The sequence below is a fragment of the Artibeus jamaicensis genome, unplaced genomic scaffold, assembly GCF_021234435.1.
Source record: "Artibeus jamaicensis isolate MK-2021 breed Jamaican fruit bat unplaced genomic scaffold, CSHL_Jam_final contig_233, whole genome shotgun sequence".
Lineage (NCBI taxonomy): Eukaryota > Metazoa > Chordata > Mammalia > Chiroptera > Phyllostomidae > Artibeus > Artibeus jamaicensis.
In genome coordinates, this window is record NW_026521486.1 from 3,280,897 (window position 1) to 3,296,091 (window position 15,195).

Consider the following 15,195-nt stretch of genomic DNA (forward strand, 5'->3'; position numbering starts at 1 on the left):
AAGTACAAAGGAAGTGATAAAAATAAAAGATTCGAAGAAGTACAAAATGAACCTTCTGGTACTGAAAGTTACAGTAATGGTAGCTATAAAATTCATCAGACAGGTGGCTCAGTGGATTGAACACAGCCGAAAAGAGCATTAGTGGAGTGGAAAATAGATGGGAAGACGTTATCCAGAATGCAGCGCAGAAAGACGAGGATGCAAAATCTGGAAGAGAGGAATAAGACATGGAAGAATGGAAGACAAGGACTCATGTACTTACTGGATTTATTGATATGTAAGAGAAAAATTACGGCACAGGAAATACTTGAAAAGATAATGGCTGAGAACATCAAGCCAGATAACAAGAAGTGCCTGTGAAACTACAGAACATCAGAATCAAAGGGAAAATATGAAACACTTTGAGAAGAAAAGACGAATTAATTTCAGGGGAGTGCCAGACCAACGCTGAGCTCAGCAGTGACAAGGGAAGGTATGAAAGACACTGGGGAAAAATCTCTTCAGTGGGCTGAAATAAAATATTTGCCACTTTGGAATTCTGGACTGTTTGTAAGAATAGGAATAAGAGCTTTTTCTTTGGGAATCCCTAGGACCTTCTCTCATTCTGGCCACAGTTACACTCATCCATTGATAAACAGGGTATTTGGAAAAGGGAGAAATAGCTTCCCCGTTGGCCCAGGGTGTGGGAGGCTACCTTTCAACTAGACCTCATGCCGTTTTTTCAGACCGACTTGTATAAAAATAATAGGCAGCCTGTGCAGTCCTCAGATTCTCAGGTCATTAGACTTGGCTGGATCTCAGGACACCGACAGAGTTGCAGCTCCAGTTCCCTGAATCCGTGGCGGTGGGACTGATTCTGGTCACAGTGCTTCCCTTCTGGAAATACGGGTTGAGAGGTCTCATTTTGTCAGCCAGCACTTGGTGCCCTTTAGCACAGGAGAAAATTCAGGAATGTCCAAGAGTGGCTGGTTTGGTTGGAAGAAACATGAAGATCGGAGAGGACATTTCGCTTATTAAAGACATTGAAGACCTGGAATGATGTAAAAAATTCTCCTCCAGCTGTACAGAAGCTAGACAGGACAAGGCGTGGGACTGTTGTCATATCTGGCAGGGAGGGCGTCACATCATTTGTAGAAATGGTAGTATCATCATCAACCCTCAAACACCAAAGGAGTTATTCTACTTAGTAAATTGAGTCTTTTTGAAATTACATTTTATTGATTATACCATCACGGTTGTCCCATTTTTTTCTCCCCTTTATTCCCTCTGCCCTGAAAACCCGCCCATCAGCAGTCCCCCACCTTAGTTCATATCCATGGGTCATACATATAAGTTCTTTGGCTTCTCCATTTCCCATACTATTCTTAACCTCCCCCCCCGTCTATTTTGTACCTACCAATTATGCTTCTTATTCTCTGTACCTCTCCCTCCCCCCTGCTGATAACCCTCCATGTGATTTCCATTTTTGTGATTCTGTTCCTGTTGTAGTTGTTTGCTTAGCTTGTTTTTTTTTTAGGTTCAGTTATTGATAGTTGTGAGTTTGTTGTCATTTTATTGTTCATATTTTTCATCATCTTTTTCTTAGATAGATCCTTTTCACATTTCATATAAGGGCTTGGTGATGATGAGCTCCTTGAACTTGGCCTTATCTGGGAAGCACTTTATCTGCTCTTCCATCCTAAATGATAATGGAAATAACACCTGTAGTCAGCAACCTGAATGGATCTCACGGACATAAGATTGAGTGAAGGAGCAGGAAACAAAAGCATCTCCTATTCATGTGACATTCAGAAAAGACGGGAACTATATTTTTTAGGGATACATACCTAGGAGGTAAAATTTTAACCAAATGAATGGAAATGGCATCTTCCATAAGCAGTTACTCCCAGGAGGAGGGGAACCGTCACAACTGGAGAGGCGGTGGGGGGGGCGCCTTTTTGAATTGGCTTTGATTCTTCATTTGGGCAGTTGTTAAACTTGGCATATGTGTCGTATGTACTTCTCTGCAAATGGGTTATATTTCATAGGAACAATTTAAAGCTCAGGGAACTTAATGAGCAGATGATACACAGCTGAGGAGATAAGTGGCCGAGAGACTGGTCAGAACTCAGCCAGAAGGCAGCAGCGTGACACAGAAGACACTCTGGGAAGCGAGGGCAAGAGGTGGGGCGGGGGCAACACCCAAGGGAACAGTGGCTGAGACTTATCCAGAACTGAGTAAAGGCCCTACCCCGCAGTTGCAGGAAGCCAAGTCTCAAGCAGGATTAAAAGCAGGAGCAGAGATGGAACCCCAAAGCCAAAGCCAAATGTCAGCATTTAGACAAAAGCGACTTTTGAGCTGTAACAATGGAGACCAGGAGAGAGGGGCTTACTCGCTGCGATGTGTTGAGAGAAAACTCCTGGAATCGTGCAGCTAATGAAACTCTTCTGGCATTTCCAGCGCTGAAATGAAGACATGCTCAAACAGCAGTGCTCGGGTAGAAGGAACTGACCCAGACGGAAGGTCAGAGGGGAGGGAAGGAGGAAGGAAGAGCAAAGGTGGCAGCAGGCACGTGGTGAACCCTAAGCATCTGCTGACCTCGGGAAGCGCTAACAACTGTGGGAAATGACAATGCTCCTGGAGTTTAAAAACAGAATAACGTGCCGGATAGTGGTAGTATTACAGTGGAGAGGAGGGCCTCCCCTGGTCGCCTCGGTTTCCTTCCGGGCTCCTGTCGTTCCTGCAGTGTACGTCACTCGTCTGCATATGTTCCATCTGTCGCTGTCTCTAACTCTAAGCGTGTCTGAGACTAGAAACGGTGTCCTGGGCTCCATGGTGGCCCCAGACCTGGGTGCGGGTGGCGGGAGCAGTGTGACCTGAGGAGCGGCACATCCCTCTCGTTCCTCCCGCCTGGTGTGTTCCAAAAAGGCACTCTCCAGTGACCTCTGTGAAGCTGCCTCACAGACCTTGCAGACTGGGAAGCAGTTAATAAAACTGAAGGAACCAAGGAATGGCAGTGACACACACACCCCCTGAAGTCCCTACGGGTGGCTGGGCTGTGCCACGGTGTGGACAGGGGACTGAGAGGTCGGGACACAGTGCCACAGCCGAGGGGGCCAGACCACCTGGGTCTGCCCCGCGCCTCCACGTCCTCCCGGGCGACCATCGGCCCCTGGGTCTGCTCTGCAGGCTGCAGGGAAGAAGATGGCTCATGACCCACAGAGTCTCCCAAGGGTGGAACGGGGGAGGCAGGGCCACAGGAGTGCTCTCTGAGTGCAGGCCCTGGTAACTCCGGTCCTGTCCACCCTTCAGGGGGTAAACATTACAGACCGGAAACTGAGGCGGGGAGAGGCCAAGTAATTAGCCCAAGGTCATGCTTCCGGCCGATGGTGTTGCATAAGAAATATTTTGCATTTAAAAATATGTACTCTAGAAATGCTAATTGTTTGGATCTCTGAATGTCCTGCAGGAACATTTATTTACTTGGTTGGAACATTTTAACAAACAGTTTTTATTTTTGTTCTTCAGGGACAGTGGACACGAAATGAGGAGCTGTCGGACACTGAAAGAACTGGAAATCCAAGTAGGAGAAAAGGTAAGAGACAGCTTTCAAAATCCTTCTCCCCCCACCGCCCCCCACTGTTCCGCCAGAAGTCATTGTTAGCAAAGGCAGAAGATGCAGGCCGAGCCACGCCTTGTCGCCGAGCCACGCCTTGCTGTCAAGCCATGCCTTGCCATCGTGGTCTCGTGTCACAGTGGCCTGGCTGCACAAGGCTCTCACCAGCCTGCGTGGGCGCCAGGGCCCAGGTGGCCGCAGCTCCCTCCGTGGCAGCTGTTAACCATGGAGCAGAGGTCCTGGAATAGCAATTGCTTTGGCGCTAACTTCTGATCACTATGAGGAGGGCTGCCGTTTCTGTTTTTGTCTCACAGTGGAGCAAGGTTTTCTGTAAAAGGAGAGAAGTGCTGGTTTCCAGCAGTAAATGCCAAACCAGTGCAGCAGGTAGAAATACCCGGGCGAACGCACGGTGGTCTGTGGGGAAGGACCGAGCCGTTCAGCCGCTGGGGCTGCTCTGTGTGGCCGGACGGGGGCCCAGTGCACCGTGCGCCGCCGCAGTGGGACGCCAGAGCCCGCACAGCTTGTGAGAGGTGGGGGGCGGCACTCACGCGGTCTGGATCAGACCCTGTTTAAAATGCATCTGAACCTGTCACTTCCACGAGCAGCCGAGAGTCACGGCTTAATTTATTTGATACAATATGTTAGTTTGAAATGTGACACATTTTCTTTCCTTTCTGAACTCTTCTGAGATTTTCATACATTTGAAAATCAAAAATAGCCAGAAATCCAAGAAACGTTTGTCGAAATTCTCCTGGCCGATGCTGTGACCACGAGGGCGCTCGTGTCCGAGTGTCGCGTGCTCCCAGGAAGCCCATCCGCGGTCATCGATGGCGGTGGGAATGGGCTCCGAGTTCGCTCTTCCTCCGTCATGTTCCACGTGTTGTTCTGCGAGAAACACTCACCGCGATGGACATTCTGGAGGGTTCGCGTCGTTTGCCTTTTCATAAACACGGTTACAGGAGCTTCCCCCAGGGAAGTCAGCCGTCGGTGACAGCCCTGTCAACGTGAATGGCGCTTCGGGTCAGTGTGCAGTGGACGAGGAAAGCTGAGAGGGATGGCCGTTCACAGAGCCCCTCCCCCTAATCCCGTGAGTGGGAGAAGCCTTCCGGTGGGTCGAGCGTCAGTTTAAACCGTGCAGCTTTCACGCAGCTTCTGGTGAGAACAAAATGGTGACAGTGGAAGGCGGAGGAGGAGCGGGGACTGAGGTGACCCTATGTCCCGGTCCTGCCCACAGTCACGCCCTGGACAGGCAGGCACCAGACCGACCCAGTCAGACCCCGGTTTCTGCCCTAGGCGCTGCCACTTCCCAGCCAGGTGGCCTTGGGCAAGTCCTTGTCATTGGCTTTCTTCACCCGTTGGAGCGGGCGATAACGCCCACCTTGGCGTGCTGCTGTGTGGCTTGACAGTGCCCGGCAGCGAGGCCTGGAAGGCCTGGACGGTGCAGCTGCGGCCCCGACTACTGCTCCGGCTTCCTTGAAAGTGCGCGAGTGCCCTCCCTTCCCAGCCACCCCAAGTGGAGCAGAACAAAGCAAACACACTGCTTAGCTGCCTGCTGTGGGCGGCAGTGCCTCGAGCTCAGACTCGGGTCCTGCAGACGCTCCACGCACGGACGTGGAGACCGGGAGGAGCGCCTCTGCTGGGGACCTCTGTGGTTCGCAGCGAGAGCGTGCCGAGTGTTTTGTTTGAATAGGAGTCCCCGTGGCTCGCTGGAGCCCAGAATGCCTGTAAATGTCTGAGTGATGGGGCCGGCCTTCGCTGCATGTAGGTGTGGTGTAGCCGTTCTAGACCAACAAAGAATTAGCAGTGGGCACCGCAAACTGACCAAGCCCCAGTTTGCTTGTTTTTCCAAATTGTCTTCTCCAGCAGCAAGCTCAGTGTGACGCTGGTTCCTCAGCCCCTCCCTCACGTGCACCGAGACCCTTGGACACGGGTTTGTGGCCATGCTCGTTCCCCAGCCGAGCCCTGCAGCTCTCTGAGTCTGGTTGTCTCCACCCCACAAGGGGAGAAGTGGATGCTCTCCAGGCCCTGCCGCCCCCAGGGCTGCATGGGAAGGGGCTGCTGTGTGACCTCCTGGGGCCCTGGATTTCGGAGGAGATGAAGCTCTGGAAGCCCATGGGGTGCTCGGGACTTCGTGTCCAGGCTCCGTCTGGCTTGGTCCCTGGTCACCTGCACGCGGGTTCCCCTCCGCAGCTCTCACGTGCCCTTGCCCTTTTGGCCTCCATGTTGCACTTGGTCACAAACCTGACTCTGCTTTCTCTCCTTCAGCTCCTCCTCCTTGTCATTGACTGGACAGGTAGTGAGGACTCTGGTCCTCGAGTCCTTTGCTTTCATAGTCCCGTAGGAGGCAGAGGGATGTGGCCGGGAACCGGCCTGAAGTGCAGGCTTTGCGGCTTCCTCCACACAGGGGGCTCCGGGCAGGTCTCTGCCGTCCTGCCCCGACTTCCCTTCTTTCCCCTATCAGGGCAGTTATAAGAATGAGTGAGAATGAGTGACAGACCCCCAACCCCCGCAGGGAGGCCAGTTCTCCGCAGCCACTGAAACCCCCTCTGTGGTAGGTTCTACCTGCCACCGGGTGGCTCCCCCTCGGCCTCCTTCCGAGGTGTTTGGTTGTTCCAGCCTGTGAGACACAGAGAACTCCAGCTGAACTAGCTGAGACGTGAAGAAGGTCTCATCCCATCCAAGAGGGTGCCAGGAGGGCATGCAGACCCAGAGTCACAAACCCAAGTCTCCGCTGGTCACGAGGACGTAGCCAGCCAGGCCGGGCCTGTGGATTCTGCAATGTCAAGTTCAGTCCAGTATGCTGTGCCCTCCCAGCGTGACTCTTTACAAACACGGGGAAGCTGCGCCCCACGACTCACAGACTGGAATTGGGTCCCACAGCCAAACCAGTTCTGGCAGCAGCGTTGTTGCCCTGGTGTGACAGCCGGGCTCCCTCCCTTTGGGAGGGAGGGAAGCACGTGGCCCCTGGAGAAGGACATCTGAAGGAAAGGGAAACTGGAGGGTCCAGGCCAGTGGATTGAGGGAGGGCAGCCAGCAGCGCCTACGTCCGCCACCACGGGAAAGGCTCCTGCCGGGCGGCCAGGCCTCTGTCCTCTCTCTCGGAGGAGATTGGGGTTTCACCGGCTCTGGTGGGGATGACGGCTCGCACTCAGCTCTTCGCAGGAGCCGTTCTCGGTGCTTTCCTACGTCATGTGGCTCCCAGGAGGAGCCCATGAGGCAGGTGCCGTTGTCACCCCCACCAATGGGAGAGGAGCCCGAGCAGGGGCTCAGCAGCCTGGCCAAGGGCACAGGGCTGCAGGGGCTGCCCTGGCAGCGGGGCTCCCCATCCTTGCCCTGAACCGCCAGCGGCCCTGCCTCTTAGGGGGTTGCTCACATTGCAGTCAGCACGTGTGCCCGTGTGCTTTGCCTGCAGGTAGGACGACGAGGTCTCTCCACTGTTGTCGTACGGATGCAGGGAGGTCTTCGTTCCAACCGCAGGGCCATCTTCCCGTCCACGTAGCATCGGCTCGTGTGGGCCTTCTGGAGGCTCCCTTCCCTCTCTGCCTCCAGCACCCCGCCCTCCCCTTCTTCCCTGCTCCCCAGTCTTCGGCCCTGCCTGCCCTGAGGGCCCAGCTCCAGCCAGGAGTGGTGGCCGGCCGGGGGCCCAAGACATGGGTCTTCACCTTCTTCAGGACAAAGAGGACTGAAGCTGAGCTTCCATGAGTCACCAGGCTAACAGATTTCGCCCTTTTTATCCCGTTTGTCTTTGGTCACCTCCCCACGTGAGAGTTGAAAGGTGGCAGTGAAAGGGGAGCCCGGCCCAGGAGGGAGACCCCACCTGGCGGAGGGGGGCGTGCTCCCTGCAGCCATGTCCGGGGTCTAGAGAGACAAGAAGCTTCGCTGACCTCCCTGAGGTCACCCACAGTGGGTGTTGGGGAATGTCCTGACTCTCCCCTCCCCCCCACACAAGAGGCTGTTCCTAAGTGAAGGCTGGAATTCCAGAATGTGTAAATCAGTTAAAGACACAAGAAAGAAAGATCGAGTTAATACCCCCCGGACCCCTGGCTGTTGGCTCTTGTGGCGCATGTCACCACACAAGCCAGGGATGCTGCTTCAGGCCTGAGCACTGCGACGTCAGAGCATCCGGTCTGCCCAGCCAGCCGTGACTCGCGTGTCTGTCGGGCAGTCCATGGTCTGGCGCAGGTTTATGGGCTTGCCCTGGTGCCTTGCGGTTCTGTCGATGCAGCCTTCGTCATTTCGGAGGCAGTTAGGAAATGATGAGGGTACTAAGCCGCCTGCTTGGTCTGTGATCTCTTCATGAAGGGAAGGCAAAAGTGATGGGCAGATTCATTTTCTTAAACTTTTAAAATTATGACTTGAGGGATAAAGAAACAATTGCTAGAACCACAACCATTTCATAAACATGCCTTAACACTGTAACACTGCGTCAGCGTGAACGAATGTGCCAGCGCGCAGGCTGTTCGCCTGGTAAAAAGACTCTGCCAAACCCAGAATGAGGCCGTTCCCTGAAACACACAAGCTTCCGGTTAATTCGCAGTGTTCTAATCCCACTTCCGTCGGCGCTGCCTCAGTGCTCGGGGTATTAATTGCCTCTTCCAGCAGGTATTTGAACACATCTCTCTTCCATCTGAAGGAAATATTAGCGTATCGCAGAGCAGCTGGGACAGATCGCATCTGAGGCTCTCTCTCCTCCCCGCAGAAGAGCCTGTCAATCATAACTGAAGATAGTGATTAATAATGTCACAGCTCTGTGTCGCGCGTCTGCGTGCGACCGAGTGAGGACTGGCACTCGCGCTGTGATCCAGTCCCACAGCAGCAGAACAGTCACTTGCCATTTTATGTAAAAAAAACTGTGCCGAAAACACCTACCCTCCCGAAACTATTTTCGTTGCTCTATTATTAATTTACTAAAGGCTTCATCAGGAAACTAAAACAAAGATTCCATTACATCAGAATTTGTAATTGTTTCAGACTTAAGTTTATCCTTTTAAAAAAAATAGCTTCTTTCTGTATGTAGCAAATCAGTAGCACAAATAAGATCGCAGGGGTGAGTGCCTGCAGCAGGGTGGGGCGGGAGAGCCGGGCGCAGCGCTTGACTCGCTGCTGCTCAGCGGCACGCCCGCCCTTGTGACTCCGAGCACACGTCCCTCCGCAGACCCTCTCCTCCGCTGTGACCGGGAGGCGCGTGCAGGGTTACCGTTGAGATTCCCTGTGAGAATAAATGTGACGTGAGCTTCCCATAATGCCGGAAGTTACCCAGAAAATTGGGAGTTTGCCTCTAGAGGAGATCAGACCTGAGCGATTCCCTCGTGGATAGTCATGACATGATAGCATGTGGTCGTTTACGGTCTAAAGCTGCAGAGGGGAGGGGCCAGAGGGCCATGTGCTGAGGGCACCTCCATTTCTGTCTCCCTCTGAGGCTCGGGGCTCACCACTGTCAATAGCTCAAGTCACAGCCTCTGACTGTCCTCTCCCCCCTCCTGTGGCCTCGCCCCGTTGCAGTAAACGGGTCCCGCACTCACCGAGTCATCCAAGGGCAGAGCTGGGACTGGCCGTGGTGCCTGTCTTTCCCTTGGTGGCCCCCCTGCCGTTCCCCGTCCCTCAGCAGGGCCAGTCTGTTGTGTCCTGCAGTTGGTCCTGAGCCCATCACCTCTGTCCATCCTGCCTGCCACCACTGTCCCCACCCCAGGCTTTGTCAACAACCACCAGACTGCTTTCCCACTTCCCACCCGGCCCTTACCCTCCGTTCCTCACGACACCCAGAGTCACCCGTTCCCATGTTGGTGAGACCCCTTCCGGCCCCTGCGGTCCAGTGAATGTTCCCTGGATGCGTCAGAGAAGTTCTGTAGGAAACCCTGGCAGCCATCGGAGCTGCTGGGAAAGGCTGCACGAGGGAAGCTGAGCTGGGAGCTTCAGTTGGGCCCTGGCTGGCGTCTTACTGCCCACGGTTGGGTGGAGGGTGCAGGCGAGGGCAGCTTCCAGGACTGCAGTCTGGTGTGAGGAGGGGCCCGGGAAGCGGGGGCAGCGGAGAGGGCCCGGCGGGCGTAGCTGCCCCGTGACCGTTCTGTGGAGGGCTGTTTCTCCAGGCAGGAGGGCACCTGTCAGTTTTGAAAGGTAGGCTGGAGAAGGAGATGGGAGGACTTGAAGGTGGGGTGCTAACCCTAAAACATGGAGCGTGGTGTGGCTCCTTGAAGGTGTCCGACAGGCAATGGCGTGAGAAAGGAGGGGCCAGCAGAGCAGTCACCTCTGACCGCAGGGGTGCCGGTGATCAGACTTGGAAGGAGCCAGTCACTTGTCACCGTCAGCCTACATTTGCTGAGCACCTCTGGTGTGGGGGGCACACATGGGGTCCCGGGGAGGGGATCATCTTGAGGCCCATCACCTCTGTCCATCCTGACTGCCACCACTGCCCCTGCTGTCCCCGCCCAGGGCTTTGTCAACAACCACCAGACTGATTTCCCGGTTCCTGCCCGGCCCTTACCCTCTGTTCCGCATGACACCCAGAGTCACCCGTTCCCATGTCAGTCAGATTCTGTGTGTGCAGATCCCGGCGCCCATCCCTGTGTGCAGCCCTGTCCTATGAGCCAGCTGGGGTCAGGGTGGCAGGGGCCCCTGAATTCTTGGCGTGCAGTGCCTGGGGTGGAGCCCACCCTGGGCATGTGGCCTGAGCTGGCAAGAGAGGAGAGAGGAAATATTCTAGATCTGGCAACCTTTTTAAAGCCCCAGGTGTTTAGACTTGGGGCTCATTTTTCTAGCAGTGTCAGACGGTCCATGGGTAGATAAAGTTTCTTATGAGCAGTCTTCGAGCCCTGGCCAAGTGGCTCAGTTGGTTGGAGCGTCATCCTGTGCACCAAAAGTTTGCAGGTTCAATTCTTGGTCGGGGCGCTTATGGAAGTTAGCCATTCTGTGTTCTCTCACATGCTGTTTCTCTCTCTCTTTCTCTCCCCACCCCCCTTTTCTCTCTCTCTCACTGAAAACATATTTGCCAGTGAGGGTTTAAAAAAATCTTTAAACTGTGTGTTGCAGATGAGCATTTTAAAAATGGAAGTCGAGTGTGAGAGGTTTATGTGGCTTGTGGTGCATAGAATAGCAAGTTTTCCTTTTCACCGTGGCTGCGAGGAAACCCCACACCAGGTGTTTGGATTTTGGCTCCGTTACAGCAGCCGTGACTTTGAGGTCACCTTAGCTCCTTTTTGGTCAGCAGCCTTCTGTCTGTTTTCACAGTCTTGTTGTGATGTCTTTTTATGTAAGCTTGTTCAAGTTTTGGTAAACGTAGGGTTTGCATATGAGCACTAAGTGGTAAGTTCTGGGCCTGTGGGGGTGAGCACCAGCGCAGAGAGAGTGCCCCCCAGGCAGGGGCAGGGGATGCAGAACCTTCGTGAAGGTGAGCGGAGCCCCTCCCACATGTCCCCAAATTGAAAGTTTGTGTTGATGAGCTTCTGAACGTGCTCTAATTTTTTCCTATCTGGTTTGGCTCATCTCTACCAGCTGGTAAATAGGAAATGTTCACGGTAGGAAGCCAATACCCTGTGGAGTGTAAACAGATGGAATCAATATAAAGTGACAAGGCAGCCGCGCCGTGGAGAGCGCAGAGCCAGCGCAAGGAAGACAGCCGCCGCGGCTGCCGCGCGCTCCGTTCCAGCTCATTTCGTCCTGAATAGCGCTCCTTGCTGCACAGCTGTGCCGGCCCCTCCTTCCTTCTGCGTTGATAATGACAACTCCAAAGAAAAACTTTAATTAAAGATTTTATACGAAATAGCCAAAAGTAGAATAATAAGGAAAATGAGCATTGATGTGTTTATTGTAAGAGAACTCCTCTTTCATGGTTTCGTTTGGAAAATTTACTCCTTAAATGTACGACGAACGTGGTTGCTGTGACAGAAAGGTGTGGGGTGACAGCAGAGGATGCAGAACCCTGCATTCCGCTGCGGAGCCGGCCGAGGGCACCAGGCTCTCTCCTGGGGCATGAGGGAGAGGCTTGGGGTCAGGCTGTGGGTAGGCGTGGGGCGCCTCCCCCGGCCCCTTCTGCCAGAAGCCGGGCAGAGAAGGCAGCTCCGGGTGAGGAGCGGCAGGAGACAGCGGAAGGGGCCTGGTAAGGACGGGCTGTGGAAGGCTAAATCACTGTGTGAGACTGGGCTGTGGCAAGAAGAAGCTTCACCCTCCTGGAGGGGGTGGGGGGCAGGCCCAGAGCGGGGTGTGCCGCCTGAGGGGAATTTGGGCCTCAGGAGACCCGAGGCCTTTTCCACCCCCCTTTCAAGTCTGGGTAGGCATGTTTCTTTGGCTCACAGCTTTCCTTCCCGGAGCTCAAAGTGCTGCAAAAAGAATTTTAAACAAAGAACCGTAGAGTAATAATAACCCCCACTGTTAGCAGTTTATCGAACCACCCAGACTCAGTGGGGTACAAATACGGAGCTGTCTGAGTTTTCGACTCGCACTGTTTGTTCCCAAGCAGGCGCTAGTGTGCCTGCATCCTCTGTCCCTGAAGGATGGCTGTCTCAGGCAGGTCCTGGGCTTTCTGGCCACATGCAGCGTAAACCAGGCCAGCGCAGGCTGGCCCAGGCTAAAGCCTGGAGCTCTGGTCCAGCTGGGCAGCCTCTTCCCTCCTTCCAGTTGGTGGATCTCTGGGGGCCGGGGAAGGGAGCAGATCTGTCTTCCTGCACTGTGTCCTCTGGGGGCAGCAGGCAAAGGCTGCTTGCTGGCAGGGCACACAGGGCAGGATCAGGACAGTGCCCTGGGGGCCTCCAAACTTAGGGTTCCTAGTGAGGAGGCTCCACCTCCTCCTCGGGCCGCTCCGGTCCCCTGGCCTGATGAGCAGCCCCCGGAAGCAGGGCAGCTGGCCTTCTGCCTTTCTTGCTTAACCCATGGAACAACCACAGGCCCCCTCTCCACCAACAGCAGGTGTGCAGGCCACTCTCATCTGCCCAGCCCGACCTGCTCTGTGTCTGCTGAATTCCTAGTTCGAACCCAGGAAGGTGGGTGCAGAGCAGCCCACTGAGTCTGCTGGGAAACAAGATGCCTATCCACCTGCCTGTACAAGGGCTCGCCTGGCCTGCAAGAGTGTCCTCCCCATGAGTGCTGCAGTGGCCCCATGAGTCCGTCCATCCATCCACCTCTTTACCCATCATCCATGTCTATCCATCATCATCCACCCACCCACCCATCCACCCACCCACCCACCCACCCATCCACCCACCCACCCATCTACCCACCCACCCATCCACCCACCCATCCACCCACCCATCCACCCACCCACCCACCCATCCACCCACCCACCCACCCATCCATCCACCCACCCACCCATCCATCCATCCACCCACCCATCCACCCATCCACCCACCCACCCATCCATCCATCCACCCACCCACCCATCCATCCACCCACCCACCCACCCATCCACCCATCCACCCACCCATCCATCCACCCATCCATCCATCCACCCATCCACCCATCCACCCACCCACCCACCCATCCACCCACCCACCCACCCATCCACCCACCCACCCACCCATCCACCCACCCATCCACCCACCCACCCACCCACCCACCCATCCATCCACCCATCCATCCACCCATCCATCCACCCACCCACCCACCCATCCACCCATCCACCCACCCACCCACCCATCCACCCACCCATCCACCCATCCACCCATCCACCCATCCACCCACCCATCCACCCACTCATCCACCCATCCACCCATCCACCCATCCACCCACCCATCCATCCATCCATCCATCCACCCACCCACCCATCCATCCACCCATCCATCCACCCATCCACCCATCCACCCATCCACCCACCCATCCACCCACCCATCCACCCACCCATCCACCCATCCACCCATCCATCCACCCATCCACCCACCCACCCACCCATCCACCCACCCACCCATCCATCCACCCACCCACCCACCCATCCACCCACCCACCCACCCATCCACCCACCCATCCATCCACCCACCCATCCACCCATCCACCCATCCACCCATCCACCCATCCACCCACCCATCCACCCACCCATCCACCCATCCACCCATCCACCCACCCATCCACCCACTCATCCACCCATCCACCCATCCACCCACCCATCCATCCACCTATCCATCCACCCATCCATCCACCCACCCACCCACCCATCCACCCACCACCCATCCACCCACCCATCCACCCACCCATCCACCCATCCACCCACCCACCCATCCACCCACCCATCCACCCACCCACCCACCCATCCACCCATCCACCCATCCACCCATCCATCCATCCATCCATCCACCCATCCACCCACCCATCCACCCATCCATCCACCCATCCACCCATCCACCCATCCACCCACCCATCCACCCACCCATCCACCCACTCATCCACCCATCCACCCATCCACCCACCCATCCACCCATCCATCCACCCATCCACCCATCCACCCATCCACCCATCCACCCATCCATCCACCCATCCACCCATCCATCCACCCATCCATCCACCCATCCACCCATCCACCCACCCATCCACCCATCCATCCACCCATCCACCCATCCACCCACCCATCCATCCATCCACCCACCCATCCACCCATCCACCCATCCATCCATCCATCCATCCAGTCCATAAATGTTCATCGACCCAGGCAGGCCCTGTTCTTGCCCCAGACTCCCACCCACTGCAGAACTGTCCTCTCACTGCCCATGTCAGCTTGGGCTGGGCGGCGGGGCTGTGGACGGGGGGAGGAATGCTGGTTCAAGCCCTTGCTATTTCCTGGCATGAGTGCGGTTTCCTGGTGGTTTGGATCTCTGTCCTTAGCCTTTGGTCCAGCTCACTGCCATTCACAGAGACACATGAGTGAGTTTCCTCTCTCATACACTGGCCCAGCACCCTCATTCATTCCCATTTCACAGAGGAGGAAGCGGAGGGTGAGGCGCTGCTCCAACGTGCAGGAAGAAGCCAGTGGTCTCAAGGGGGAGGGGGCGTGCCTCAGCGCAGGCCCGAAGGAAGGCACAGGTGGGTGTGGCGACCCAGGGAGGGCTGTCAGGGAGCTGTCCCGCAGAGGACACCAGCCGAGCAGAGTCTTGGGGGATGAGCGCACTTGACTGTGTGAGAAAGAACACAGCCTGCAGGGGAGGGTGGGGGTGTGTGGTTGACAGGTCCCTGGGGGAGGTGGTCAGATTATCTAGGGCTTGGCAGGCAGGGCAAGGACGTGCCTTAGTGGGAAGAGACCATGTCGTGTTTGTGAATGGAACAGTTCCGTACACTGGAGCTGGGGGCCGTGGGGGTGCGTGATTGTGTGAGCCGGAGCTGGGGCGGGGCGTCCGCAGGAGGCTCAGAGACAGTTGGCTCTTCCTGTAGACTTGCCCCCATTACACGGAAATGGCAAAAGTCTCGCTGGCCTAGAAAGGAGCTAGATGCTGCCTATACCATCCCAGTCTCTTTCTCTCTCCTTTCCTCTGCCGCCCTCCTGTCGCTTTGCAGGGCAGCAGGAGATGGGGAGCGGCCAGGACTGGCCCCTGGTACCCCTGCCACATCAGTCCTTTCTCCCTTTGCTTCCCCTCCCACCCTGCACGGGACAAGACTGGTGACAGCACCATGGCCCCGACTCGGTTGC

At 55.8% G+C, this 15,195-nt stretch overlaps 1 protein-coding gene across 2 annotated transcripts in view; it reads left to right on the top strand.

Moving 5' to 3' along the window:
* Positions 1-15,195, top strand: part of EFCAB6 (EF-hand calcium binding domain 6) — a 156,124-nt gene that overhangs the window by 27,548 nt on the left and 113,381 nt on the right. For both annotated transcript variants that reach the window (XM_053662262.1, XM_053662261.1), the window contains one exon: positions 3,509-3,575. In XM_053662262.1, coding sequence (XP_053518237.1) covers positions 3,509-3,575 — 67 coding nt within the window. The remainder of the gene's footprint in view (positions 1-3,508; positions 3,576-15,195) is intronic.